This window comes from Hyaena hyaena, unplaced genomic scaffold, assembly GCF_003009895.1.
Source record: "Hyaena hyaena isolate Hyena2069 unplaced genomic scaffold, ASM300989v1 scaffold_17, whole genome shotgun sequence".
NCBI lineage: Eukaryota > Metazoa > Chordata > Mammalia > Carnivora > Hyaenidae > Hyaena > Hyaena hyaena.
Genome location: NW_024080648.1, coordinates 4,433,135 through 4,460,676, shown reverse-complemented (window position 1 = coordinate 4,460,676; position 27,542 = coordinate 4,433,135). Strand labels below are relative to the sequence as shown.

Sequence of the window (27,542 nt, the reverse complement as noted above, 5' to 3'; positions counted from 1 at the left end):
CCACAGAATTGTGAAACACGGAGGGCGGGGACAGTATGGTATTTCAGAAGAAAAGGAAGCTGAATGTGGAGGTGGCCTGTGGGGTATATCACCTCAATTCGCATTGATTTGCTTTGTTTTTTGTAAGGAGTGAGACCGCTCATTGCCTCGCTCCTTTCGCAGGCAATGAGGAATAGTGTCTCTTGATTGTTTAGTGCCCCATCAGCCGCACTGATACTAGAATTTGTTCCCTCTCTGCTTAGGTATCTCCATACTTTCTTGGAAAATTAAGTGGAAAAGATAGTGCTTCTTTCCCTTATGTCATCATTTTTACTGTACCCAATCTGTGACTTTAGGAGCACCAAGTTTTAAGGGTAAGTCTCTGGGAAGCAGAGAGGGTTTCTTGAATAGATAGGGACTTCCTAAGGACTTGACGGTTTAGGGGGAAATGAGGGTGGGGTGCAGTTTGGGATGAAGAGATCTCTTCATATATAGAGCATTTTAAGGTTACAACTCTTTTGCTTATTCAGAATCAAGACCACATTGGGAATTAAGAATCAGGAAACTGCTTGATTCTTTGGCCTAACTTACTATGAAGTTGCATGTATTAGTAATTTCAGTTCCTCGCTGGAAGAAAGAAGTCATTTTATTTTTTTAAGATTATTTTTATTTTTAGAGAGAAAGAGTGTGCATGCATGAGCGGGGTGGGGCAGAGGGAGAAGGAGAGAGAGGGAGGGAGAGAGAGAAAGAGAGAGAGAATCCTAAGCAGGCTGCATGCTCACGCAGAGCCTGATGCGGGGCTTGATCCCATGACCCTGGGATCATGACCTGAATGGAAATCAAGAGTTGGATGGATGCTCAACTGCCTGAGTCACCCAGGTACCCCAAAAGAAGTCATTTTTAAAAAATTTAATATGCACAAAAGTAACATCACGAAAGGCTTGAGCGGATCAATGCAGCAACTAGCTTTTTAAACGTACTGTTTACCTGTATTTTCTCAAGGCAGTTTGGGCTCTCGAGTTATAGAGCCTGAGGGTGAATCTTTGCCGTTCGTTGGTGCCGAGACTGTAGAGCTTGGTCAGAAGCACATTCCAAAAGTGGCTGCCCTGTTGGGTTGTCTGAGCATTTGGAGAGGCCATGGCTGGGGAGGCACATAGCATCTGCCTTCCACAGAGTGAACAACACTCAATAAACTCAGTTGATCTTTTTTTCTCCTGGGAATATGAGTGGTGTACACTAGGGGTGGCATAGCAAGATAATCATAAAAAACAACATTTCAAAATGCAAATATAGGTACTGTGCTCACCGACTTGCCTAGCAACATTTATTTTATTTAAAAAGATGTTTTTTAATGTTAATTTTTAAGAGAAAGATCGTGCAAGCAGGGGAGGGGCAGAGAGGAAGACACAGAATTTGAAGCAGGCTCCAGGCTCTGAGCTGTCAGCACAGAGCCCCCATGTGGGGCTCAAACTCGTGAATGGTGAGATTATGACCTGAGCCAAAGTCCGAGGCTCAACCAACTGAGCCACCCAGGTGCCTCTACTTTTAGTTTATTAACTGAGGTGCCTGCCTAGGAGGGGTAGTATGTGCTCAATAGGTGGGGGTGGTGGTGGCGGGAGAGGGACTTGCCTTACCCCTTAACCCCCCCCCCCCAAGATCTGTTTACAAGGCCACGTGGAGTGTCCTGGCCCCATCTTCTGGGGAGAAAGTGGAGATGAGCGGTATCATTTCTTTCATACCATAATCACAAACGCCTGCAGTGCGAGATGAACTGGCCCCTCACAGCCCTGTAAATCACATAGGGCAGGGAGCTCTGGGCTCCAGACCAGTCTGTGTTCTGACAGTCGCAGTCACCGGATGACTCGTGTCAGCCTAAAACCCACGTCGTGGCTCCCAGTTCAGTGCTGTTTTCACCAAGTTCTTATTTATGCATTTGTCTTAGAATATAGTGTCATAACAGAGCCTTGCACATAGAGTAAGGCCAACGGATCGGGAAGTGACTGCCACTGAAAAGACAGCTTTTGACTCACAGGGCCCTAGAGAGAATGCATGCTGTGCCGTGGGGGGCTACGTGGGGACGTACGGGGGGTGGCCACCAGGCAAAGAGGGAAGTGTGGACAAGAGCGTGTGTGTATGTGTGCGTGTGTGTGTGTGCGCGTGTGTGTGCGCGTGCACGCGCCGAGGGAAGGTACCGGCTGGGCTCGGCAGGCCTGAGCAGCGCTGGCGGGCGTGGGACTCAGGAACGGTCCCCGGTTGCCTGGCATGTGGCCCTGGAGTGGGGAGAGCAGATAGAGCGTGGCCTGCGTGTGGGAGCCTGATAAAGGCGGTGGCCGCAGGGTGCGGGCTCCTGATAGCAGGTGGGTACTGAGAAGCGCGCTCACGTCGGGGTTGTTTAGGGTCTCTAGTCGCTGGCTAACGCTGGGGGGGCGGCGGCCGGGCTTCCTTCCAGGGGCAGCGAGGGCCCGGATGTCAAAGTATCTCCATACAGAAAAGATAAGACCTATATTAATTGATTAATACAACATGGGAGAGCGTCAGTGTCAGCCTGAGCTTCTAAATACCTGGACTAAGTGTGCTGTGCTCCAGGAAGAGCAGGTTCAGTGCCCTGGAGAGGGTTCGGGGTCTGCGCCCCCACGCTGCCCTCTCCCTCGGCTCCGGACTCCTCTTCCCAGCGCCCCAATGGCAGCTCCCTTGGCTGTCATAGGTGTGAGTTACTGTCCTCCCCCTCAGCGCTCGTCACCAGTCTGTGCTTCCTGCCTGGAGGGGGCCGTTGCTTGGCCCCTGTCTGCTGAGCCCCGGGGCTGCGGCTGCAGGCAAGCAGCCTTCCACTGAAGGCTGTTCTCCCATCTTATCGGTGTGTCTTGACACGAGTCGATTTGGCCAGACAACTGCCTCTTTCGGCCATGCTTTCCTCTAGATGAACCTGTCCCTGCCAAGATGCCTGTGATTGAGTCTCAACTGGCCTCCATCTCTAATGGGTTTTCTTCCCCTACACACCAATATTATCTTTCAACTCGGACCCTTGCCACTTCTCTGTTTAAAAGCCTCAAGCGGCTTCCTAGTGATTATAGGCTCAAGTTCAAACCTCCTAGACAGACTCCCAATCAGACCCCAGGCACCCTGCTGACATGGGGGACACCCCCTTACTATGGGAGGGCGTCAACCATATGCACGCCTGGCTGGCTCTCAGCCCATGGCTAGCTGCCACTCCTCTCCTACCTGGTGAAGCCCATCGTCCCTGAGGCCGAGGTCAGATGTCAGCCCCTCTGAGAAGCCACCATCAACCCTTCTAACTGTAGTCAGTCCCTCCGCTTCACGCTTATGCACCGCCATGATAGTAATGGTGTCCTGGTGTCTTGGCTGTTTTCCACCTGTGACTTTCTCATCACATCCTGTTCATGATTTATTCAAGAGGTCTTTATAGGATATTTGCCCTCTACTAGGCATTGTGCCAGGTGCTGAGGATGTAGAAATCGCTAAGATAGACCCTGCCCTCAAGAGTCTAATAGTCTCTTTGGGGACAATGGGAATCAGAGACCTAACCAAACAAACTTGTGAGTGTCTAATTACAATTAAAATGTGATGCCTGCCGCAGTGGTATATCAACAAAGTCCTGTGGGCACTGAAAAGAAAGAACTCTACCAGGAAGAATAGGGGAAAGTTCTAGGAAGTAGCATTGGGGGTGGATCTTTTGGGATGGAGAAATGATGTGGCATGGGGAAGGTTGGTGATTTGATGGCTCTGTCCTTTCCTCAAGAGCCCAAACTTGAAAAAGTGGCATCAACATGGAAATATACTCAAACTGGTTTCCTTTTTCTCTCTTGAACAGTGGGTTGGGCTCTTTGGGTCCCCTTGCTTAGACATTCTTGTGTTTCTGTCTTCCGTATGGCTCAGGGACAGACAGCCAGACACAACTGTCTGCGTTTCCTAAAGCTTGTTGGATTCAGTGAGGAAAACATTTGCACGGCACATCCCCCTCACAAACCCAGAATTCCAACCACTGACATTAACTGTGTGGTGGAGATGGGAGTTTATTATATTATGCTCAAATTGGAGGCAGTTTTCAACACTTTCTCTGCTGGGAAGTTTGCTATACATTAATAGGCCTTCAAAAAGTCCTCATGGCTGAGTGTCATAGAAACAGGAAGCTGTCCCCAGAGCCCCAAACATCCCAACTTGGCTTTTAGCTGCCAAACATACTCGGGGGTCAAATAACCCTCGTTAAAGGCTGGCTCTCCCGCATGCTGGTGTGCCCCCTCCAGGAAGTTATTTAACCTCTTGGAACCTTAATTTCCTTCTTGGTGAACATAGAGTAGGATGGAGCTTACTCCGTAGGAGTGTTACGAGTTGAGGATTAATCAAACAATGCACTACGGTGAGTGGTGTGACTCCTGGTGTGTAGCAAGTAGGTAATAAACAGGAGGTGCGTATTTTTGGTAATGGTACTAATATTTTACTCAGTTTCTATAAAATCAAGCACCATCGAGAGATGGGGGGGGGGTGGAGGAGATAGAAGTCATTATAAGAAAGCTGCTGTAAGGGATGGGGACCTTTGACCTCTTTCTAATCATTTTGTCCGAATTGAATGCCACTCTGTTTAATTAGGTGGCAATGCAGGAGTTTCTTTATTTTATATTCATCCAACTCTGGCTTTTAGTTTGACAGCCTTGCCTGTAACACTGTAAGTGAAATCATGCCTTTTAAGACCGGTTAAACATCCTAAACTAAAAGATCTCACTTTTCAGTATATATTCCTACTCCTAGCAGGCTATTTAGCTTGTGTGTGTGTGTGTGTGTGTGTGTGTGTGTGTGTGTGTGTTTCCTGAAAGGACTCGGTTAGTGTTTGGGGTTCTTGATTATAAACCTCATTCAGCTGTGAAATTACAATGGCTTAGGTGGTTATTACTAATTCATATAGCTCCTCATTATGTCTGACCTTAATGTCACAACCAGAAGTGTTCGACCAGCTTTCTAGTGAAAAGACGCTTTCCTTTGTAGGATCATTAGCTGCCTGACAGTCACACTAGTATAAGGAATTCTAGAAGTAAAAATTAAAATCAGTGCCAAAAAAACCCCGATTCACAGTATTGCTTCCTGTTCTTAGAACTGAGAATATCCTTCTCTGTCACCCTTTGTCATGTCTGCACTTTCTTCTCCTCTACCCATATAGGAAGAACGTTGGTGAAAAGCACAGAAACCAATGACTTCTATGGCTATGGAATTTCCGTGGAGAAAAGAGAGCATCAGAACTCACCTGGACCATCTTGCGGACCCGGCAAACCCTCCACACGCCCACGCGCGTTCCGTGAACTTGACTAATAACCGTCCAGGGTGCTTGCAGAGGAGGGAGCGCACCTGGCCTGTAGATGTGGACGGGGAGGGGCGGGGGAGGATGGGGGAGACCGTGGAGCAAATGTTTTACAACCTGAACCTCAGAACTGTGATCCTCCGAGGAGAGCGCTACTTGAAGAAAAGAAGAAAAAGTCGAATGGCTTCTCAGGGATTTTGTTTTCTGTGCACATATAAGCCATAGTTCCGTACAGGTGGCCGTGTTTTGAGCACTCAGATTTCAGTTCTGTTAAATGTGAAAGAGGGATCGACTGACCGTTCATTGCTGTTCCGTAACTAGTGTAAAATATGTATATGTTTATCTTTATTTTTATAATATGCAAATACATTTAAATTTATACCGTCTGAAGCTTCTAGCGTTAGTTAACACTGGGTGCAATGTTCTGCCTGAGGACTGTGCCAAGATGGGGCTGGTTTCTTATTTTAGCAAAAGACCTTTTTGTTCATTCTTTTTTCTGTAGTCCTTCTGAAATTAAAAAGAAAAAACAACCCATCGCTCTGCCCGTGGATTAAGTGCTGGGTCACAGAGGTTGCCGATAATCAGCAGGCACCTTAAATGTGTATTTCAGGCAGTGTCTCCTCCCCTTCTTTTAAATAAAGGTCCCTGCCTGTGAGCCTGTTCCTTGGGCAGGCTGGTGGGATTCCCATTTTTCTTTGCCCACATTTCCAGTGGTGCTGGGCAGATTGTTCCTTGCTCCCAGCTTCCTGATGATGTGCTCATGGATTCTTCAGGGAAGGAGGAGGAAGGGGTCATGGAGGCCTGGTGGTAAGATTCTACAGGGGAGGGGGACATTGGGGTTCACGAGTCCATGGAAAATCTGAGTCTTTCAATAGCTTAAGATAATCAGGAGTCAGTTGTGAATGGTGCAAAGAGCTTTGCTAATGAGTCCTTCTCTCTGTCTCTCTAGAGTCTGTGAAATTTAGCAGAACACTTTGAAAGCCCTTCTCATCTGGCTGTCAGACCTTGAGATAGCGAGTTCCCTAACTGGGGAGCAGAGTCCCACATTGGTTATTTATAAATACAGAGCCTCTGATTGGACAGTCTGCTGCCAAGAACTAGTAAAACCATTGTTGTAAAATCTCCACCAAGTAAAACTTGAAAAGCAAAGCAAATTGCTCTCTCGTCTACTCCTAATTGGGGCCAAACAGTATCTGCTGCAATAGTAACACATTCTTTGAAGAATGTAAAGGACTCTGTTTACAGCTGCCTCCTCTGCCTGTTGATGGAAAAAGGTGTAAGACAAACTTTCTCACCAGTGTAAGGCACGAAAAGTGAGTCAGCTGGTATTATCCTTTTACTTCTTTTATAAAGTATTACTCTTGCAATGCCAGTATACAGAGGCTCAACATATTTTTTAGAAGAAATAAGCAAGCGGCTCCATTGTGAAAAATCTTAAGTCGATTTTTTGTAGATTTGGTGCCCCAGGAGTGGACTTCACTAACTCCATAACCTCCATGAAACAAGTGTGATTCGTCATGATCGTAACATCAAAGGGGATCAGACTATTTCTGCATTTTTCAATACTTGAATACAACACCTCCATTTTGAGATTTCATTTTCTTTTAGAACACAGTCACGAGATGACCTGCTTAATCCTTTGGTCACAGTTCTCGTGTGTGCGTGTGCATGTGTGCGTGTAAACTGAATGATAACATTTAATTGCTTTATGGACCATTGAATTGTTGGGCATAGGAGTTTTGTAATTGGCACGAGACGGTTCCTGAACTGTCAAATTAACTCACTTTGACCAGTCTTTTGCAAGGACTCTTAAGGATGTGACTTCGGGCTAACTCCCCAGGGGACCATATTAAGTGGAAAAAAAAAAAGCTCCTTTGGGTGACATACCCTGCAAAGTGTTTGTTATCATTATAAACATAAATGCCCACATTCTTATAATATCTGCTATTTTTTGACAAGTGATGTTTTGTGCTGTCATCTGAACCCTAGAGAAGCAGTGAAAGAAGAAATCTTGGCATCCCATGTGTTTCAGCAAAAAGGTCATCATGATTGAGGGTCATGTGACCAAAAGAAGTTCCAGAAAAGCTCTTGAGAACTTGCTTCAGGGTGGGGGGAGGGTTGGAGGTACAGAAAACACTCTGCTCTACTGGAATTTTCAGTGTCTGCGCAGGAAATTCCGTTTGCTCTTTCCGTACCTGGGAAGGCTCGGTGCGCCGCAGCGGACGGGCAATTCATGAAGCACAAGAGGGCGGCTTTTCAGACCACGTAGTCCCTTGCCTGGCAAACAAATGCCCTTCAAGTTTGTTAGGGTTTCTATTCTTGCAACCTGTGGTATCACAACCACTTCCTGGAATTGTAAAAGTGCTGCCAGAATAAATGTTTTGCCCCCTTCCAAGAAAAAAAATGACAGTGCTCATATTTGACGTTTGCGCATTGGACTCTTTTGAATGAATAAAAAGGAAAGGGTTTGGTATAACTCCTGGTGGGGCATGTGTTCTTTTTCATGCCACAGTTTGTAAATTGTCATTGTGGTTCCCCATTGAATTGTGACTGGGCAGAAATTTAAAAAAAATTCAAAAAGTTCAATAAAAATACAAAGAAATGGTTAAGCAATTATATTTCCAGAGTTCAGTTATTTCTGGTTTTGATTTCTTTAGTTTTGATTACAGGAAAAAGTTTCAAAGTTTTAGTTCGTAAGTCACTTCTGAGCTGTGGGAGATGAATGAGGGCCGCTCTGTTTAGGGGGGTCAAGTCCCCACAAAGAAAACTGAAGGGTCCCTGTTTAAAACCCTGCCTCTTTTCAGACTGGAGATTCAGTTCTTAAATATCAGCTCTCACTTCCATCAAGACCCCTTTCCAGTGATCCGCGATACCCTTACCTCAAACTTCTGAATCCATGACACAGTTGGCAAGTCACCTTTCCCAGAACTTTTCCTTCAAGGTTCTTAGCAGAAGTCCTTGTCACCACCTTGTAAATATTGCCCCGGGTGCCAAGAGGGGTCTGTATTCACAGGATCTGCAGATGTTGGGTCCAAGGCTCTGTTCCCCCCATTAAAAAAAAAAAAAAAAAGACAGTTGAGAAGATAAGGAAAAAAAAGAATGTGGATACTACTTGCAGAAGCAACACCCTCCAGGGAGGACCCGAACACAGAAAAAACCACCCTGAGGCCCTGGGCAGAAAGGCCCCTTGACCCGGTGCTTCCTGAGAAAGCAGGTGGCGCCTCTAGGGATCCCAATCCGAACGTGCCTCTGCCTGCGGAAGAGCTGAAACCGTGGTGTGGCCATCAGAATTTTCTTTTTTTCTTTTTTAATGTGTGTTTATTTTTGAGAGAGAGAGAGAGAGACAGAGCATGAGCAGGGAAGTTGCAGAGACAGAGGGAAACACGGAATCCGAAGCAGGCTCCAGACTCTGAGCTGTCAGCACAGAGCCGGACGCGGGGCTCCAACCCACAAACTGTGAGATCATGACCTGAGCCGAGGTTGGAAGCTTAACCGACTGAGCCACCCAGGCGCCCCAGAATTTGTAAAGGATGGCTAAACAGGCTGTGTGCTCCCTGCAGACAGGCCTGCCCTGGCAGTGTGTCCAGACACGTGGAGTCCTCCTTAGTGCTCGCTCTCCTGTTGAAGAGCATACAAGGCACAGGAGTCCACATTTGGAGCCTAGTTTATTTTTGTAACCCAGAAACTTGGAGCTCTTTCAACTTGCTGAGCAGGTCACAGATGAGCAGATCTCAGTCGCAACAGCTACAGTGGGTGACTTATCACCCAGCTGGTAGCCTATCAAGGCTGTTTGTGAGCGTTTTGAAGTCGATTGCAGGTTTGCTTTGGACACATGGTGCTCTTTAAGCGGCGGCTGCTCAGGTGTGGAATTCAAAAGCCCAGGGTTTCTCCTGTCGAGGAAGGACCTCCCCTCCTAGAACTTGACTCTCTTGCACCGAGGAGGGAGGGGACGCGGAGCTGCTGGAACAGGCTTTATTCTGCAGATGACCCCTTGAAGTTACGTGGGTTCAAAGGCGTAGGAAAATTTACCTGGCAGCAGGTGAATTCGAATATTTCAGCTCCAGGGAAGACGCGTCTTTTTCATGTGTATATTCGAGAAATATCTTTGAATGAAATGACTGCGTTCTTTTTTTTTTTTTTTAAACGTTTTATTTATTTTTGAGAGAGAGAGAGAGAGACAGCGTGAGCAGGGGAGGGTCAGAGAGAGAGGGAGGCACAGAATCCGAAGACAGGCTCCAGGCTCTGAGCTAGCTGTCAGCACAGAGCCCGACGTGGGGCTCGAACCCACGAACCGTGAGATCATGACCTGAGCCGAAGTCGGATGCTTAACCGACTAAGCCACCCAGGCGCCCCAAATGACTGCGTTCTAACTCGGATTCATTCAGAGTTTCTGAAGCGGCCCCGTGAAACGTTTGTGTCTCCTGAGATGCTGATAGGCGCTCCTCTGTAAAGGCGTTCTGAGCTTCAATCCGTGTGAGAAATGCGCATTAAATAAGTCAGCACACTGCTAGCCGCAGGCCTTCGAGAAGCTCTCCGATTTGCTGTAACTTGTGAGTGGCCAAGAGGGGAATGGACCTCCGTGCGGCGTTTCTTACACGTGTATGAGTGTGGAAGGAGACCTTTGGGAGTCGTCTGCAGATGACCTGGGGACCGGGGTTCTGGGGTTCCGGGGGTGCGGGGCGTGCCCGCCAGTGCTACCCGAGGCAGGTGTGGGCGCTTCTTTGGTGTCTTTTATGTTGGGGGGGAGGGGCGGAGAGCAGGGTGAAGAAGAGCGCACACTCCAGAGACCTGGTTCTGCTGCCTAGACTTCTGGTGCCTCAGTTTCCTCATGTGGAAAGTGGGGGGGAAAGGTCCTCCCTCATACAGTTGTCAGGAATGCTAAATGAGATTCTACATGGAAAGGGCTCAGGACAGTGCCCAGCGCTGGTGAACACTATTCGAGTACAATAAGCTTATTCCCTTAACTGGTTCAGTTCCCTTTCCCACTGAGAGGGCGGGCCTCGAGCCTGAGTCTTTAACAATACCTACATGGAATGTTTAATAATTTTTGGTTTTCTCCCATTTACTACTTGGGTATTTGCGCCAGTGATAAAATGTTTGCTTTTAAAAATAAATGTATTTAGAAAGAAATCCTTTAAAACATATTAGAAAATTATTAAGTGAGTAAATGCAGGTGGTATACAGACAAGAAGTGTTCAATATATGGCAAAAATAAAAGTATGAATATAGTATGTGAATGTCTGGGTAATGTAATGGAGGGACCAGGAAATTTCCCTGTGAGTCTGGAAGACCCCAAAGCTTTTTTTTTTTTTTAAGATTTTATTTTATTTTATTTTATTTTATTAAAAGAGAGAGAGAGAGAGCGTGAGTGGGGGAAGGGCAGAGAGAGAGGGAGACACAGAGTTTGAAGCAGGCTCCAGGCTCTGAGCTGTTAACACAGAGCCCGATGAGGGGCTTGAACCCACAAACTGTGAGATCATGACCGGAGTTGACCTTGGATGCTCAACCGACTGAGCTACCCAGGCACCTCAAGATCCCAAAGCTTTTAAAAGACACTTCCCAGTTTTAAATTTTCCACCAGAAAAATTTATTGGAAGATAATAGAAGGATTATTATATTGCCAGAAAACTGGTATTTTATCCATTTGAAATTTAAATTTTGCTGCATCTGGAATGTTTCAGTGCAGTAGACTTTTCATAGGAACACAAGTGAAATTTGAATGGGGAAGTTGATTTGATTTGCGAAAACCGTGATTAGTTTTTTTAGAAGACCCTCATAGATATAAAACTTTTTCTCTGTGAATATTTTTTGGAAGCCAGACGGAAAAAGGAACTCCTATTTTCATTCATCAGAAACAAAAGCGGAATCTCCGTAACCGATCTGGGATCCGTAGAACAGAACTCCTCTCTTGGATTTATTTCATGGTCTGTACTCAAGGAATCATGGCATGAAATTTAGCTGGGTACAGACCACATGCCCCATGTGTGTTGAGGGTACACATAATTGATACCTGGCAGACCAACCATACGTTCACTCTTTTCTTTCCTACTCCTGATAGTACGCCTGATATTATGCCAAGATGGTGGATGAGCAGGACTTCCAGAATGACAAAGTAAGGAGCTCGGGGTAAATTCTCCCCAGCAAAACAAAATGGAGAAAATTACTCAAAAAAATAAAAATAAACAACAACAACAACAACAACAACAAAACCAACACAAACCCACAATCATTTAAAATCCCTAGAAATCGTCCTAAGGATATAGAGCAAATGGAGAAATATTCAAGAAATCTACTAAATATGAAATCAGCCAGGGTCTGTGACATTTGAGCCATGCCCTTCCTAACGCCCCTCTCTCCCTCACAGCTCCATGTTCCAGAAGCGGGACCCTGGGCCCTGTACTTTGGGCAGATGTGGCCAGGAAGATGGAGATGCTCTCTCTCCTCAACTCCCCATGGGGGGCTGGAGGTTCTCCCTGGGAGAGACCGGTTGCTCATCTGGCTCATCCACCCCAGCTTTCTGTTTCAGAAGCTCTGCCCCAAGCAAGAGGGGCTGAGAGGACCAGGGCCGTCTCCTGCTTGCAGGCAAAGCTTTACCACAGGCGTTGCAGAAAAGGATCCTGAGGCCTTAGTGGTCCCTGCCCCTCCTCCCTCCCAGGAGAGGCAAGCCAGAAAGACCAGAGGCTACCGCGTCCTCCTTCCTCAGTGCCCACTTGTAGATCAGGGATGTCATTGTCAGAAAAAAATGTCTCCCCACCCTCAGTGCCGAGTCGCAGGGGCTTGTCTGGAGAAGAGGCAGGCCATAAGGATGAAGACCCCACAGCTCTGCCAAGAAGACCGATGTTATTTGGAACAGGGTCTGGGGAGAGCCATGCCTAGAGATGCTGGCAAAACCAGTGGATATCTTGGAGGCTGGTAGCGCCATGCTCCACGGAAAACAGCGCAGTCAGAAGTTTAATAGAACCAGGGAAAGAGCCAAGAAGAGAACTCCTGGCATCGCAGTAAGTCCTGGGGGTGCTCTAGGCTGCACCCCTCAGAGCAGGACATGGGCAGACTTCGAAGCATCCTGCAGCCACCCACAGCCCCATCATCACAGGGCAGCAGCCTCACTGGCACAAGGGGCTCCAACATAACCTCTGAGCAGTCACCGACTAAACAATGAGCTACTCCAGCTAAGGGGCTACTCCTACGAAGGCAGGCTTGCAACACGCTTATTCCTGGGAACCGAGAAGACTGTGCATGTCCAAGCCTGAGCTCTCTCAGGAGTGATCAGAGAGGAATTCCATGTTACTAGTCCCTGGCTGAACATGGAGCCAAAAAATGTAAATTCCCTGAGGTGTGATAGCCACTTACAAGCTACACACGCACATCCAACAGTACGGGGTGGAAATCTAACTGCTGAAGGGAGCTAAAGCCCAACTTTTGACCAGTAAGGGACTCAGGCAGAACCAGAGGCAGCCCTATATGTTGCTGGGCTAAAAGATAAAAATGAAGGAGGAAATCTGAGCAGGGACATCAAAGGGCTCCAGTAAAGGAAACTATGTGGGTGTTGGTAAAAACTGTGTGATTGCGTACGTCTGCTTCTCTTAACTGATTTAAAACAATCGGACAAAACAATATGTATATAATAGAAAAGACACAAATGTAAGATATTTGACAATATGAGCATGAAGGAAGCAAGTGGAACTAAGCTGCAATGGAGTAAGTAAGGAATTAACATCACGTGGTAATTGAAATCAAAAGAAAGAAATGAATGAGCCAAAAAGGTAAATACAAAAGTTATTGTAACAAATGTTATAGTACATACTTTCTCTTCTTTCCTCCCTCAGCTTCTTTAAAAATGTTATATAAAGTGGGGCGTCTGGGTGGCTTAGTCGGTTAAGTGTCTGATTTCACCTCAGATCATGATCTCATGGTTTGTGAGTTCAAGCCCCATGTGGGACTCTGTGCTGACAGCTCAGAGCCTGGAGCCTGCTTCAGATTCTGTGTCTCCCTCTCTCTCTCTCTGCTCCTCCCTTGCTGCTGTCTCTCTCTGTCTCTCAACAATAAATAAATGTTAAAAAATTGATAAAAAAGAAAAAGATGAATAACCCAATTTTAAAATGGGGTTTAAAATGGGCAGAGGATTTGAATAGACCTTTCCCCAAATAATATATACAAGTGTGCTGGGAGCCACATCAGCCTTGCTGGACGACAGTCACAGTGAGGAAATGGCAGCGTTTGCACAGCCCCTGCCATGAGAAACAAAAAACAGGTATCTCCTTCTGCTACTACTGGCTCATGTTGGAAACGAGACTGCTGGTATTGACCAGGCCTCCCAATATTCCAGATCAGACCGATATTCCCCACACAGATACCTCATAAGGAAAAGCATATTCCTGCCTTTTCAAAAGACGTTTTAGATGAAAGCACTGTGGATGATTTTCAAAAGGCTCTTCCTATGGGCCTTGTAGATCCAAGACTTAGATAATAAAGGGGGTTAAGAACACAAGAGTTACAATTGAGCCTGGCCCCGAGACAAAGTGCCTAATTTAGAGTTAAGGAACAGATAAGGGCAGAACTTAAGTTAATACTTATACCTTTTCTAACTAGTGATGTATGGCAGTGCCTTCCCTAAGGCCTACTTTCCACAAACACCCTCTCTTACACTGGCGGCTGCGATGAGGATGTATAAGAGAGCTAAAACATAACCCAAAAACAAAGGCCGACACATTTAGGGCCCCCATGGTATTTACACATTCAGCATCAAGTCAAAAAAGTTTCCGCAAACAACTTATTAACCAGCTCAAAAACATTCTCCCTCTTGTGAGGCAGACAGAATGACTCCTGGCCTGTCTATATACAACTTAGCCTGTGTCCTAATCCTAGCGTTATTAACTTAGAACAAATGTATGTCATCCTGTTTTTCACTAAGAACATCCTGTTATTTCCTTAGTTGTAAGATTTACTCAACCTCACTATGATTGGGGTAATTCTGCAAGAATACTTCCGAAAAACCTATTTTTGTACACTTTTCAAAGCATTTTATCACAAAGAGTTTTCCATTGTAAAAAATCCTTTTTCTGATCTCATGTTGTTGGACCTTTAAATAAAGACACCCAAACCGACAGGACAGAGACGCCTGCCTGGTGATCAGAAAGATTCTCGGGGCTCGCTCTGTCTCTCTCGCCGACACCGTCCATCCTTCAGGGACCCCTGGACTGGCTGGAGCGGGCCTCCAGCACAAGTGGTCAGTACACACATAAGATACTCAAAGTCATCAGCGCTGAGAGAAATGCAAGGCCAAACCTTGGTGAGATACCCCTTTGCTCCCACTGTGATGGCTACCAAAAAAAGATAGACAATAACAAGTGTTGACAAGGATATGGAGAAATTGGAACTCTCTACATCGCCAGTAAAATGGGAAAGACACTTTGGCAAATGGATTGGCAGTGTTTCAAACTTTCAAACACAGAGTTACCTATGACTGGGCGATTTCCCTCCCCCACTCCAAATTTATACCCAAGAGAAATAAAAGCACACCTCCATCCAAAAACTTGTCAACAAGTGTTTATGACAGAACAATTCATAATAGCCAAAAACTAGAAACAAACCAAATAGCCGTCTGATGAATGGATGGCTAAAATGTGGTTTATGCATAGAACTGAAACACTATTTGGCAATAAAATTAAGTGCCAATACATGCTATCACTTGGAGGAACGTTAAAAAAGCCAAGCCTAGAAGATCACACATTGTCTGATTCCATTTACATGAAATGTCCATATAGGCATATATTGTGGTTGCATAGGACTGGATGGAGGAGAGAGGGAATGACTACTAATGGGGTAATGGGTTTCTTTTAGGACAGTGTAGAAGTCAGGGTAGTCCAGAGAAACAGAACCAATGGCATCTATTGGAAAGGGATTCATGATCAGAAATAGGCTCACATGATTTTGGAGGCTGGCAAGTCCAAAATCTGTAAAACTGATGTCTCAGTGTGAAGGCCATCTGGCAGGAGAATTCTCTCTTGCTCAGGGGACCATGAGCTCTTTGCTCTGCTCTGACCTTCAACTGATTAGATGAGGCCCGCTCACAGGGGGCAATCTGCTGAGGGCCAAGGATTCTATGAGAAAGATTTAGAGAACAAAGGGAGGGAGCCAAACTGAGAATGGAGTGATAAGGCTTTAAGTGAAGTAAAGGAAAATATTTTTAGGGCAATGAGTTGTTAGACTGCTGGCCAGCATCCGGGTAGTGTCTGAGGACATGACAAGGTACGGAGCCAGCAGGCTGTGTGCTGATAAAAGCCTTCCACAACATCGTGCCTACTGAATACAGTTCAGATTCCTTGGTCAATTGGCATACACCTAAGTCAACTCTATTTCTGCTATCGGTGTACTTAAGGCTATCAGAGCAACCACACCCAATTCTGAGGGACACATCTTTGCTCCCAGCTCTTGGTAACCCTCTGCCGTGCAACATAGCTGGTTGAAGTAAATGGGCATCTGGTGGCTGTGCATGCAAAAATCGTCCAGTCAGCAAGTCTCCTTCTCTGAGTATTAGATATGCAGGGGTCACAAGCCAGCAGAAGCAGGGGGAACGTTGTGACATGGAGAGGGGTCAGAGTAGCGATTGTGACCACTTCCAGACTGGAGTGAAGATGGAGCAGAGATCTGGCCGTAGCAGAGGATGCTGGCTGGAAGAGAGGCGAGCTGACCAATGCAGAAAAGCATTCCCGAGACCGCACCTGCCGTGAGTGAGTCTGGTGACAGTCGGTGGTCCCTAGAGTTGCCTCCATTGTTCCAGACCAAGTATATTATTAAAACGAACCACCCATTGCCAGAGGTAACTTGAATGGATCTCTGCATGTGCACTGAAAATCCCCAGCTGGAGCAAGACCTCTTTCTGGTACTAGGCACTCATTACGCACCAAGTGCTGTTTGGTATGCCGGAGATTCAGCAGACTGGGCCTCTGCATAGACCTGTTTTTCTTGTGGCCAGAGGCTGTAACATTCACTACTCACACTGACCTCCTTACCCCCCAACTCCAAGCCCTGGCCTTGCACTCCCCTGGCCATGTGCCTTGGACTTCCCGTGTGCAGAGTGGGTTCTCTTCATGGAATTCCCTTCACCTGCTAAATGCTACCCCTCCCTTGTCACCTTCTGGAATCAATCTCTCAAGCAAAATTCATTTCCCTCTTTCTTGTACTATGTAGCGCTTCTCTGTAGCCATCGTGACTTTCCTGCCATTCTGCCTGGAATTACAGTTGTTTATACGCCCCTCTCCTCTTCAGGAATGTGAATTCCTTGAGGTCAGGAAATAGGCTAGATTCCTCCTCCCCTAGGGCCTATGACTGAACTTTCCACACAGGATCCCTTCAGTGCATATTGGTTCAAATGAATTAAATTCAACCTATGAGGAGCTAGGGAGGGAGAAAGTGAGGAGGGCATTCACCCTCTTCCCTCATTCCCAGTTTCCACATCTAAGCATATGGTCACAAAATGGTGGCATGTATCTTAAGACTTGTCTAGCGCTTTCCTACAAATCCAAATCATCACTAGCTCAGACAAGCTTATTATTTTGTTAGCCCTGGCATGTGGTCACAATTGCCTAGCTCTGAAGAAGGCATAATGAAATATTTCCAAATGCTTTGAACTGGCAAACCAGTGTTTGTACAACTATACGAAAACCAGCTAATGTGATGGCCATGCTGTGGTTTAATGATGTTGGGGTCAGGAAATTACAGTCCCCTGACTGCATGTCTCACTGCAGATTGGTTTGTATCTCATCAGAAAAGAATCTTGAGTTGGAGCTATTCCTTAATGCATAGAGGGCCTGCTATAAATAAGGGGCTAGAGGAATGAATTCTTAAGTGCATTTTATTTCGTCCTTAGAGACACAGAGGAAGATAAGCGTATGACTGTCAGCGTCTGGGCTGCACCAGAAAATTCCGCTAACTATTTGCAGGTGGCAGCAACACAAATAATAAGGGATGTCTTCTCACGAGTCCAAGCTTCTCTCTCAACCCGTCTGCCAAGCGCCACTGACATTGCCAAGACACAATGAACGTGGGCCGGAGATGCAGCCAATGTAGGGCCAGAAAGTGTACTTCACTTGAAATCAGAAGACCTAGTTAAAGACCCAGAGAACCACTAACTAGCCATGGGGTCTTGGGCATGTCTCTGATTTCATAAGATTGCTCATCTGTATACCCAGTAATTGCCTAAGGTCCCTTTCACAGTTTGAGTTGCACCTATGCCAGGTCATTAGACTGTTGCCCTCCATCTGCAACATTACTGGCCCTGACTCCCCAGCATTTGGGTTGTTCTTCTAATTGTACTGAACCCCACACTCATTCTGACCCGGTTCTCCTTGTGATTAAGTCTGCGTCTGTCATACAGTGGGATTTGGCTGGGCTGTGACACTTTTCTTCTTACCCATACATGTATGGGTACATACACATATTAAGGAACCAGCCTCTAGGACTTCTGTCTCCTTGGCAGCAGGGTCTAACAGTTAATGAACCAATTCATGTGGTCACTGGCTTCAAGGAATTTATCGTAGTGTTATTTTTAAATTCAAGTGTAAAGAACTAAATGTTCAAGTTCTTAAGTGGAGAGGTTGGATGAGTGATAACATTTTCTGCACAAGGCTGATCTTTTGTAAAAAAAAATTCAACACAGCTAAAGGAAAACAGTATATCTAGCTGCATGAGGAATGTTTATACCCAGGGATGCCTCTAGAATGTTGTTCTTGAAACCCGTGGTTTTGAAAATGGACTGATCAGACTATAATGTGAGGCATTTCTGAGGCCAATCTCCCCCAAATGGAATCTAAAACAGACTTATGTCAGGGCGTCTGGGTGGCTCAGTTGGTTATGCTTCTGAATCTTGATTTTTGGCTCAGGTCATGATTTCAGGGTCATGAGATCAAGCCCCACATGGGCTTCTGTGCTGACGGTGCAGACAGAGCCTGCTTGGAATTCTCTCTTTCCTTCTCTCTTTGCCTCTCTCCCTCTCTATCCCTCAAAATAAATAAATAAACTTTAAAAAAATAAAACAGAGGTGCCTGTGTGGTTCACTCAGTTAAGCATCTGACTTAGGCTCAGGTCATGATCTCTCAGCTCCTGGGTTTGAGCCCCATGTCAGGCTCTGTGCTGACAGCTCAGAGCCTGGATCCTGCCTCAGATTCTCTGTCTCCCTCTGTCTCTGCCCATCCTCCACTTGTGCTCTCTCTGTCTCTCAAAAATAAATAAACATTAAAAAACCGACAAATAAATAAAAATAAAAAAGACCTGTGTTGCATTGTAACAATTGTAAGTTGAAGATGCTCAGAGGGATCATGTCAGTAAAGCCACCTTAGTTCTGACATCGTGTGCTGCCTGGTGCTGTGAACATTCCCACACAGTGACCTTTCTTGTTTTCCTCTTTTGCGCTCATATGCTCAGACCGTGGCAGTGGAAGCTGGACCATTCTGGAAAGCAACGAGGAATAGCCATCAAAGCCATCAGTGTCCAGATTTCATCTGACTCTCAAGAATCTATTCCAGCTTCACAGAAGTTCACAGAAATATGGTCAAAGCTACAGATACAAGAATATTTGGCAAAAATTTAAAGCAACAGTCTTCCTGCACGGCAAAGGAAACAACCCACAAAACTAATAGGCAACCAATGGAATGGGAAAAGATAGTTGCAAATGACATATCAGATAAAGGGTTGATATCCAGAATCTATAAGGAACTCACCAAACTCCACACCCAAAAAACAAACAACCCAGTAAAGAAATGGGCAGAAGATAGGAACAGACACTTCTCCAAAGAGGACATCCAGATGGCCAACAGACACATGAAACGATGCTCAGCATCCCTCCTCATCAGGGAAATACAAATCAAAACCACACTGAGATACCACCTCACTCCAGTCAGAGTGGCTAAAATGAGCAAATCAGAGAACACAAGATGCTGGCGAGGATATGGAGAAACGGGCACCCTCCTACACTGTTGGTGGGAATGTAAGCTGGTGCAGCCCCTCTGGAAAACAGTGTGGAGGTTCCTCAAAAAATTAACAATAGAACTCCCCTATGACCCAGCAATAGCACTACTAGGAATTTACCCAAGGGATATAGAAATGCTGATGCATAGGAGCCCATGTACCCCAATGTTCATAGCAGCAATCTCAACAATAGCTAAAACATGGAAAGAGCCTAAGTGTCCATCCATGGACAAATGGATCAAGAAGATGTGGTTTATCTATACCATGGAATACTACATGGCAATGAGAAACAATGAAATCTGGCCATGTGTAGCAACATGGATGGACCTTGAGGGTGTTATGCTGAGCGAAATAAGTCAGGCAGAGAAGGACAAATATCATATGTTTGCACGTATAGGAGGATTAGGAGGAACTTAACGGAGGACCAACGGGGAGAAGAAGGGGGGAAATGGTGGGGGAAAGGGAGAGAGGCAAACCATGAGAGACTCTTGAATGCTGACAAAAACTGAGAACTGATGGATGTAGGGGGGAGGGGTGATGGGCATGGAAGAGGGCACTCATGGGGATGAGCACTGGATGTTATGTAGAAACTAATTTGACAATAAACTATTTGTAAAAAAATAAAATAAAATAAAATAAGGCAACAGTCTTTGGATTGGAACAGTCTTCCAAATCAGTGAAGAAGAAGTAAAACTTTCAGTTTCAGATGACATGATGCTCTCTATATAGAGAGCCAAAGACTCCACCAAAAAAACTGCTAGAACTGGTAAGTGAATTCAGCAAGGTTGAAGGATGCAAAATCAATCTACAGACATCTGTTGTATTTTATTACACCAATAATGAAGCATCAGAAATGGAAATTAAGAAAACAGTCCCATTTATAATTGCACTAGGAATAAATTGAACCAAATAGATGAAAGCTGTACTCTGAAAGCTAGAAAGCACTGATGAAAGAAATTGAATAAGACACAAAGAAATGAAAAGGCATTACATGTTCATGGGTTAGAAGAACAAATGTTGTTTAAATGTCCATACTACCTAAAGCAGTTTACACATTTAATGCAATCCCTTTCAAAATACCAATAGCATTTTCCATAGAGCTAGAACAAACAGACCTAAATTTATATGGAACCACAAAAGACCCTGAATAGCCAAAGCAATTTTGAAAAAGAAAAACAAAGCCAAAGGATCACAGTTTCAGACTTCAAGTTATATTACAAAGCTGTAGTGATCAAAACAGTATGGTACTGGCACAAAAATAGACACACAGATCAGCAGAACAGAATAGAAAATCCATAACTAACCCCACAATTATATGGTCAATTAATCTTTGACAAAGAAGGAAAGAATATACGATGGGAAAAAGACACTCTCTTCAACAAAACATGTTAGGAAAACTGAACAGCAACATGCAAAAGATTGAAACTAGACCACTTTCTTACTCCATACACAAAAATAAATTCAACATGGATTACAGACCTAAATGTGAGACCTGAAACCATAAAAATCCTAGAAGAGAGTACCATCACTAACTTCTCTGACATTGACCTTAGCAACTTTTTTCTAGATTGGTCCCCAGAGGCAAGGGAAACAAAAGCAAAAGTAAACTATTGAGACTACATCAAAATAAAATGCATCTGCACAGCGAAGGAAACAAAACTAGAAGGTAATCTATGGAATGGAAGAAGATATTTGCAAATGATATATCCAATACAGGGTTAGTATCCAAAATGCATATAGAACTTGTAAGCCTCAACACCCCAAAAAGCAAGTAATCCAATTAAAAATGGGCAAAAGACATGAACAGACATTTCTCCAAATAAGACATACAGATGGGCAACAGACATGTGAAAAGATGCTGAACATCACACATCATGAGGGAAATGCAAATCAAAACCCCAATGAGATACCGCCTCACACCTGTCTGTATGGCTAACATCAGCAACACAAGAAATAACAAGTGTTGGCGAAGATGTAGAGGAAAAAGGAGCCCTCTTGCACTGTTGATACAAATGCAAACTGTGGAAAACAGTATGGAAGTTCCTCAAAAAGAAAAAAGTAGAATTGTGCTATGATCCAGTAATCACACTACTGGATATTCACCCAAAGAATACAAAAACACTGATTCAAAGGGATACATGCACCCCTATGTTTAAAGCAGCATTATTTACAACAGCCAAATTATGGGAGCAGCCCAAGTGTCCATTAACTGATGAATGGATAAAGTACATGTTTTGTACACCACACACACACACACACACACACACACACACACACACAGGAATATTATTCGGGCATAAAAAGGAATGAAACATTGTCATTTGCAATGACAATGATGGAGCTCAAGAATATAATAATGCTAAGTGAAGTGAGTCAGAGAAAAACAAAGACCATATGATTTCACCTATATGTGGAATTTAAGAAGCAAACAAATGAACAAAGGGGGAAAAAGAGAAACAAATCAAGAAACAGATTCTTTTTAAAAAATTTTTTTTAACGTTTAATTTTTGAGAGCCAGAACATGAGTGGGGGAGGGGCAGAAAGAGAGAGACACAGAATCTGAAACAGGCTCCAGGCTCTGAGCTGTCAGCACAGAGCCCGACATAGGGCTTGAACTCACAAACCACGAGATCATGACCTGAGCCTAAGTCAAATGCTCAACTGACTGAGCCACCCAGGAACCCCACAGATTCTTAACTATAGAGAACAAACTGGTAGTTACCTGAGCGCAGGTGGGTGGGAGGATGGATGAAATCAGTGATGGGAATTAAGAAGTCCACTTGTGTGATGAGCACCAGGTGATTTTTTCTTTAAATGACAATTTAAGGGACATCTGGGTGGTTCGGTCAGTTAAGCATTTGATTCTCGGTTTCACCTCAGGTCATGATTTCATGGTTCATGGGATCAAGCCCAGAGTTGATCAGTGTGGAGGCTGCTTGGGATTCTCTCTCTCCTTCTCTCTCTGCCCCTCCTCTACTCACATGCACTTTCTCTCTCTCCTCAAAATAAACAAATAAACTTGAAAAGAATTTGAAAAATTTAAAGTAATAATGGAGAAAGGATTCAGGAAAGTATATGATGGGGAATGGCATTAAAAATATTCTTCTGGGGGCGCCTGGGTGGCTTAGTCGGTTAAGCGTCCGACTTTCGCTTGGGTCATGATCTCGCGGTTGGTGGGTTCGAGCCCCGCGTCAGGCTCTGTGCTGACTGCCAGCTCGGAGCCTGGAGCCTGTTTCAGAGTCTGTGTTTCCCTCTCTCTCTGACCCTCCCCTGCTCACGCTGTCTCTCTCTCTCCTAGAAATAAATAAAAATATTAAAAAAAAATATTCTTCTGAATGTTTTATAATAATATACAAAATTTTTTGCTATAATTTGCAGTGAAAAAAAATGAGGTTGCAAGTTTTACACACAATATTTTTTCACTGCTCATGAATATAAATGCCAAGAGGGATTATATTAGATTTGGGAGGACAGGTGATTTGTCTTCCGTCTATTACACTTTGCTTTGCAAGTTACCCACAAGAGGTTTACATTGAAATTACAATAGCATTACAAAAAAAAATCAATGAGTGTCCCTTAGATGACCACCACCCTTATCTGAGATTGCTTTGTCTCCCCATTCATCACCACCACCCCTCTCTCCTCACAGATATGCTGAAAATGAAAAGATCAAAGCCCCAGAATTCACTTTTGCTGGTGAGGATTACAAATGTCCCAGCCCATATAGACGGGTTTAGTGGAGAGTTCCAGAATGGGTGGGTGGGGGCTGTAAGGACACAAGTCTAAACGTCTAAACCAAACTGACTCCATGACAGGCTTTAAGTTTCCCCTCTAAACTAGAAGGCCTGAGTTTCAGCTTCCCTGAAACTATCAGGCAGTGACACATTGTCCAAGGCAGGAGAAACCACCCTTGCAACACCCAATCAGGAAAGGCCAGCTACCACCCTCCACATTACTGCCGGAGAGGCCTGAAGATAGAAACTATAGATAGGACCCTGTGGCCTAATGTTAAAGTTAACCCGTTAGTCGCCGAACAAGACCCTAGTCTCTCTCTGTGATTGGTTGAATTTAAAGGTACTCTAAATGTTGTAATTGGATCCCGCCAAAAGTAACGAATACTCTAGACAATGTGTATGGTTAAACCCGCTGTCATTGATGTTGAATAATTATGATTGGATCACTTTTCCCCTGCCACAACTTCTGTAACTCCTCTTTCACAAACCCCATAAAAACCCTACTCTTCCATTGTTCGGGGCTCTCAGCATGGATCCATTGCATTGGTGAGGTCTGGGAGCCCGAGCTCGAGCCAGTAATAAAGCCCTTTGCTTTTGCATACGTGACTCGGACTCCTTGGTGGCGTTGGATTTTGGGGAGATCGCGATCTGGGCATAACAGGGGCAACTGCCTATTTTCAAATGATTATCTTGAAGACAATAGGAAGAAACATAGCAAGATGAGCATTTATGGATGACCGCTTGGTTCTGAAATCCGAAGTATTACCCAAGGGCCAGAAGAGATCCGACTGGTGCCCGCACAACTCCATCGGCAAGGGAAGCCCAGGTGATCGTCACACTTTTTTTTGGAACAGGCTTCTCATTGGGTGAAAGCCTAGGACTCTTAAGCTTCCAGCATTTTGCCCATTACATTAACTCATCCTTTAAAAAGTCAAAGTGGAGCCAAGGAAAATCAGAGAGCAGATTCAAGCCTTGGGCCTTTGGGCTGTCCAGTGTAGGGGCTTTTCTGGAGGGTCATCTAATCCTGAATGTGCTTTGTACACTACGGGCCGTAGGAGGTAATCGCACATGAAATGCTGTAGCTAATCAGAGGAGAAGGGTATAGAACATATACAGGTTTTAAAATCCATACATAAAGACACACACAGAGTCTGGAGGGAGATTTCTCAGGGTATTAACATTTCTGAATAATGAAATTATTGGGGATGCTATTTCCCCTGCGATGCTGATCTGTATTTTCTGAGCTTTCTGAGTGGGCATGTGTTGCATTTACAGTATAAAGAAAAGATTTATTTTTATTTTTAACATTAGAATTGAGGGATATGTATAATAGGACATAGAAAAGACTCAGAAGGAGGTGGAGTAAGAGATATATTATTATTTTCTTGTTTATACTTTCTTTGCATTTTCTAATTGTTTTGCAATGAGACTGCATTCCATTTCCCATCAGAAAAAAAGCAGTGCATTTACTTAAATGAGTCCTAGATGGCTTCTAGAGAAATGTTTATTTTCACAACTAGATGTCTTTTATTTCCCCGGGAGGGGAGAGATGTTTTTCAGCTATTCATGGGCTCTGGTTCCTTAGACATCTACCTTGGGTCTGACGCTGTCAAAAGTATTTACCAAGCATTTATTAAATAGTTAAGACTGTGCAAGAGTTCCTTTGCTTTATTCATTCTTCCAGCAAGCATATTTGCTATTCTGTGCTTTAAAGGCATTGGTAAAACCATTTGTCTCTGCCCTGAAAGCACTTCCTGTCTTGAGAATAGGGACGAGTTAACATAAAATTACAGAACAGCGGGCGGGCGGTCAAATTTAGCAAGCTCACAGTCACCTGGAGGGCCTCTTCTATGCAGACTTCTGGGCTCCACCCGCAGACTTTCTGATTCAGTCTGCATATCCCAGCCGAGGCTGGTGCTGCTGGCCTGAGTCCCACCTTTGGAGAACCATTGTGTTATAAATGATGCAGAGAGAGGTGCCCCCCACCCCCAATCCAGTTGTCTCCATCAGATGGTGTATTCCTGCTGAAGGGTGTGAACTTGGGGAAGGGGGTGGGGAGGATTGGCCCACAAGGCAGGATTTGCAATCAGTCCACAGAATCCCTGAAGCCTTAAGAGGTGGATCTCTGGGTCACCACGCCTCCTCTTTGAGGCTCTGACAACAGCCATGAACTCTTTCCCTGTTCCTCTCTGGGACAGAATTCTCCCCAACTCCACTTCTCTTCTACCTCCTCCCAAAACTTTCTCCACGCACCAAAGAAAACTGAAATTCCACCCTCTCCCAAAAGGATGGGCCCCTACCCTGTAGGAAGCTAAGAATTAAAATAAAAAGGAATCCACCTTGTTAAAATGGTTCCGAGGCCATGCTATACAGATTGAACGTTTGTTTCCCCAAAATTCATATGTTGGGGCCTACTCCCCACTGTGAGTTGGGTATTAGGTGGTGGGGACTTAGGGGGGTGGTGATTAGGTCACGAGGCTGGAGCCCTCATGTAGACCTCAGAGAGCTCCCTTGCCCATCTCAGCAAGATGGTCATCTAGGGACCAGGAAGCAGGCTGTCACCAGACAAGGAATCTACCAGCATTTTTATCTTGGACTTCTAAGCCTCCAGTGTATTCTGTTTTGTTGTAGCAGATCCAACGGAGTTAGACTTACCGGTGGACACACAAGGACACTGAGCCCACCGCTGGCGAGACAGACCACCAAAGTACAAGCCCTTCACGAAGAAGGCTTCATTAGTAATATTAGCACAGTAAGGCTCTGCAGAGACTCTTCCAAATATCTGTGTATGTTTTCCTGGGAGGGAAAAAAAAAAAAATATCCACAAGGCTAGAAATGCTAATAATGCTGACCATGTTTGGTAGAATCTTTGCTAAGGATGCAATGTCCCTATTTCGTGACAGTTTTATAAGTGCATAAGATAACCCAATGGTTATCCAAGCCTGTGATCATATACTGTTATAAAGGTTTCCTATAGTAGTAAAATAGGGAGGCCACTTACAAAGCACTTTCTGGATAAAGGTCAAAAAGATTATCATAGTGTTCCCTGGATAGAAGTTCAGCTATATGTAGACTAAAAGTCAAACAGAAACAGCATAAGCTTAATTTTCTCCACCCACAAACATTACATTTTGTCAGCTGGGTCAGAGTTTAAGTGTACCAGGACAACTAACTCTTTCAAACGATTTGTAGAGGGGCGCCTGGGTGGCTCAGTCGGGTCAGTGTTCAACTTTGGCTCAGGTCATGATCTCCTCATGTGCGGGTTCGAGCTCTGCGTCGGGCTCTGTGCTGGCAGCTCAGAGCCTGGAGTCTGCTTCAGATTCTGTTTCTCCCTGTCACTCTGCCCTTTCCTAGCTCATGCTGTGTCTCTCAAAAATAAATAAAACATTAAAAAAATCAAAATGATTATTGTGTACGTAAGAACTAACCAGCCCAGTAAGACATAAGCTAATATTTTCTGTGTGCAATACAATGATAAGGTGAAAATTATTACACCTAATTTATTGATAGGACAACTAAGACAGTGTACATAGAAATCCTTGGGGGGTTTTTTGGTTTGTTTTTTAAAAATTTATTTATTTATTTATTTCTAGGAGAGAGAAAGACAGCGTGAGCAGGGGAGGGTCAGAGAGAGAAGGAGACACAGAATCTGAAGCAGGCTCCAGGCTCTGAGCTGGCAGTCAGCACAGAGCCCGACGCGGGGCTCGAACCCACGAACCGCAAGATCATGACCTAAGCGAAAGTCGGACGCTTAACCGACTAAGCCACCCAGGAGCCCCAATTCTTGTTTTTTTTTAATGGGCATTTATTTTTTTAGAAATATCACCAAAATGGCCCCAAGAAATATGTTTTACTACTTATGGGGGTGGGGGGGAAGTTAGATTTTTTTTTTTCTTAGCATACACCTGAATAAATTCCAGAGGGGAATGAGGAGATTAAGTGTAAAAATTGAAATTAAAACACATTAGGAAAATAGAGTGAACTGACTTCAGAATGTGGTTGGATTTTCTAATAAGAGCCGTGAAGGAAATCACCACATTTAATTACATGCATCTTTTAAAGATTCTTTCCATCTAAAAATATCATAGACAAGATAAGAAAGTAAAAAACAAATTTAAAGAAACATTTACATCATGCACGGATGAAGTTATGGTATATTATAAAAAGGAATTTTGGGGCACCTGGGTGGCTCAGTTGGTTGAGCATCTGACTCTTGATTTCGGCTGAGGCCATGACCTCATGGTTGTTGAGATCGAGCTCCACATTGGGCTTCATGCTGTCAGCTTGAGATTTCTCTCCCTCCCTGTGTCTCTCTGCCCCTCCCCCGCTCATGTGTGCGTACTTAAAAATTAATTAAAATTTAGCAAAATGGTCAAAAATCTACACAATTCACTAGAGAAGAAATACAAGTCACAGGCATATGTACGAAAATGTTGGACGTCATTATTAATGAAACGCGCTTTAGAACAATCTTAGATCGTGTTGTTATTTGTAAAAATCAAAGATTTTTAAAGATGTGAAATTACTGTTAACGACCCTGGAGAAGTGGTTCTACA

At 44.6% G+C, this 27,542-nt stretch overlaps 1 protein-coding gene and 1 long non-coding RNA gene across 6 annotated transcripts in view; one reads left to right on the top strand and one right to left on the bottom strand.

Moving 5' to 3' along the window:
- Nucleotides 1-7,903, top strand: part of MFHAS1 (malignant fibrous histiocytoma amplified sequence 1) — a 96,696-nt gene extending 88,793 nt beyond the window's left edge. For 3 of the 5 annotated variants that reach the window (XM_039221023.1, XM_039221032.1, XM_039221046.1), the window contains 2 exons: nucleotides 243-353; nucleotides 5,150-7,903. In XM_039221023.1, the coding sequence (XP_039076954.1) occupies nucleotides 243-270 (28 nt within the window). In that variant the 3' untranslated portion in view covers nucleotides 271-353; nucleotides 5,150-7,903. The remainder of the gene's footprint in view (nucleotides 1-242; nucleotides 354-5,149) is intronic. The other 2 variants (XM_039221015.1, XM_039221036.1) reach the window with 1 other exon arrangement.
- LOC120222997 lies at nucleotides 5,494-26,177 on the bottom strand. The gene is made up of 4 exons (XR_005526165.1): nucleotides 25,988-26,177; nucleotides 25,642-25,782; nucleotides 8,167-8,326; nucleotides 5,494-5,554 (listed from the first exon to the last, which is right to left on the bottom strand). It is a non-coding gene; the product is annotated as an uncharacterized LOC120222997 (long non-coding RNA).
- Nucleotides 26,178-27,542: the final 1,365 nt, after the last annotated feature.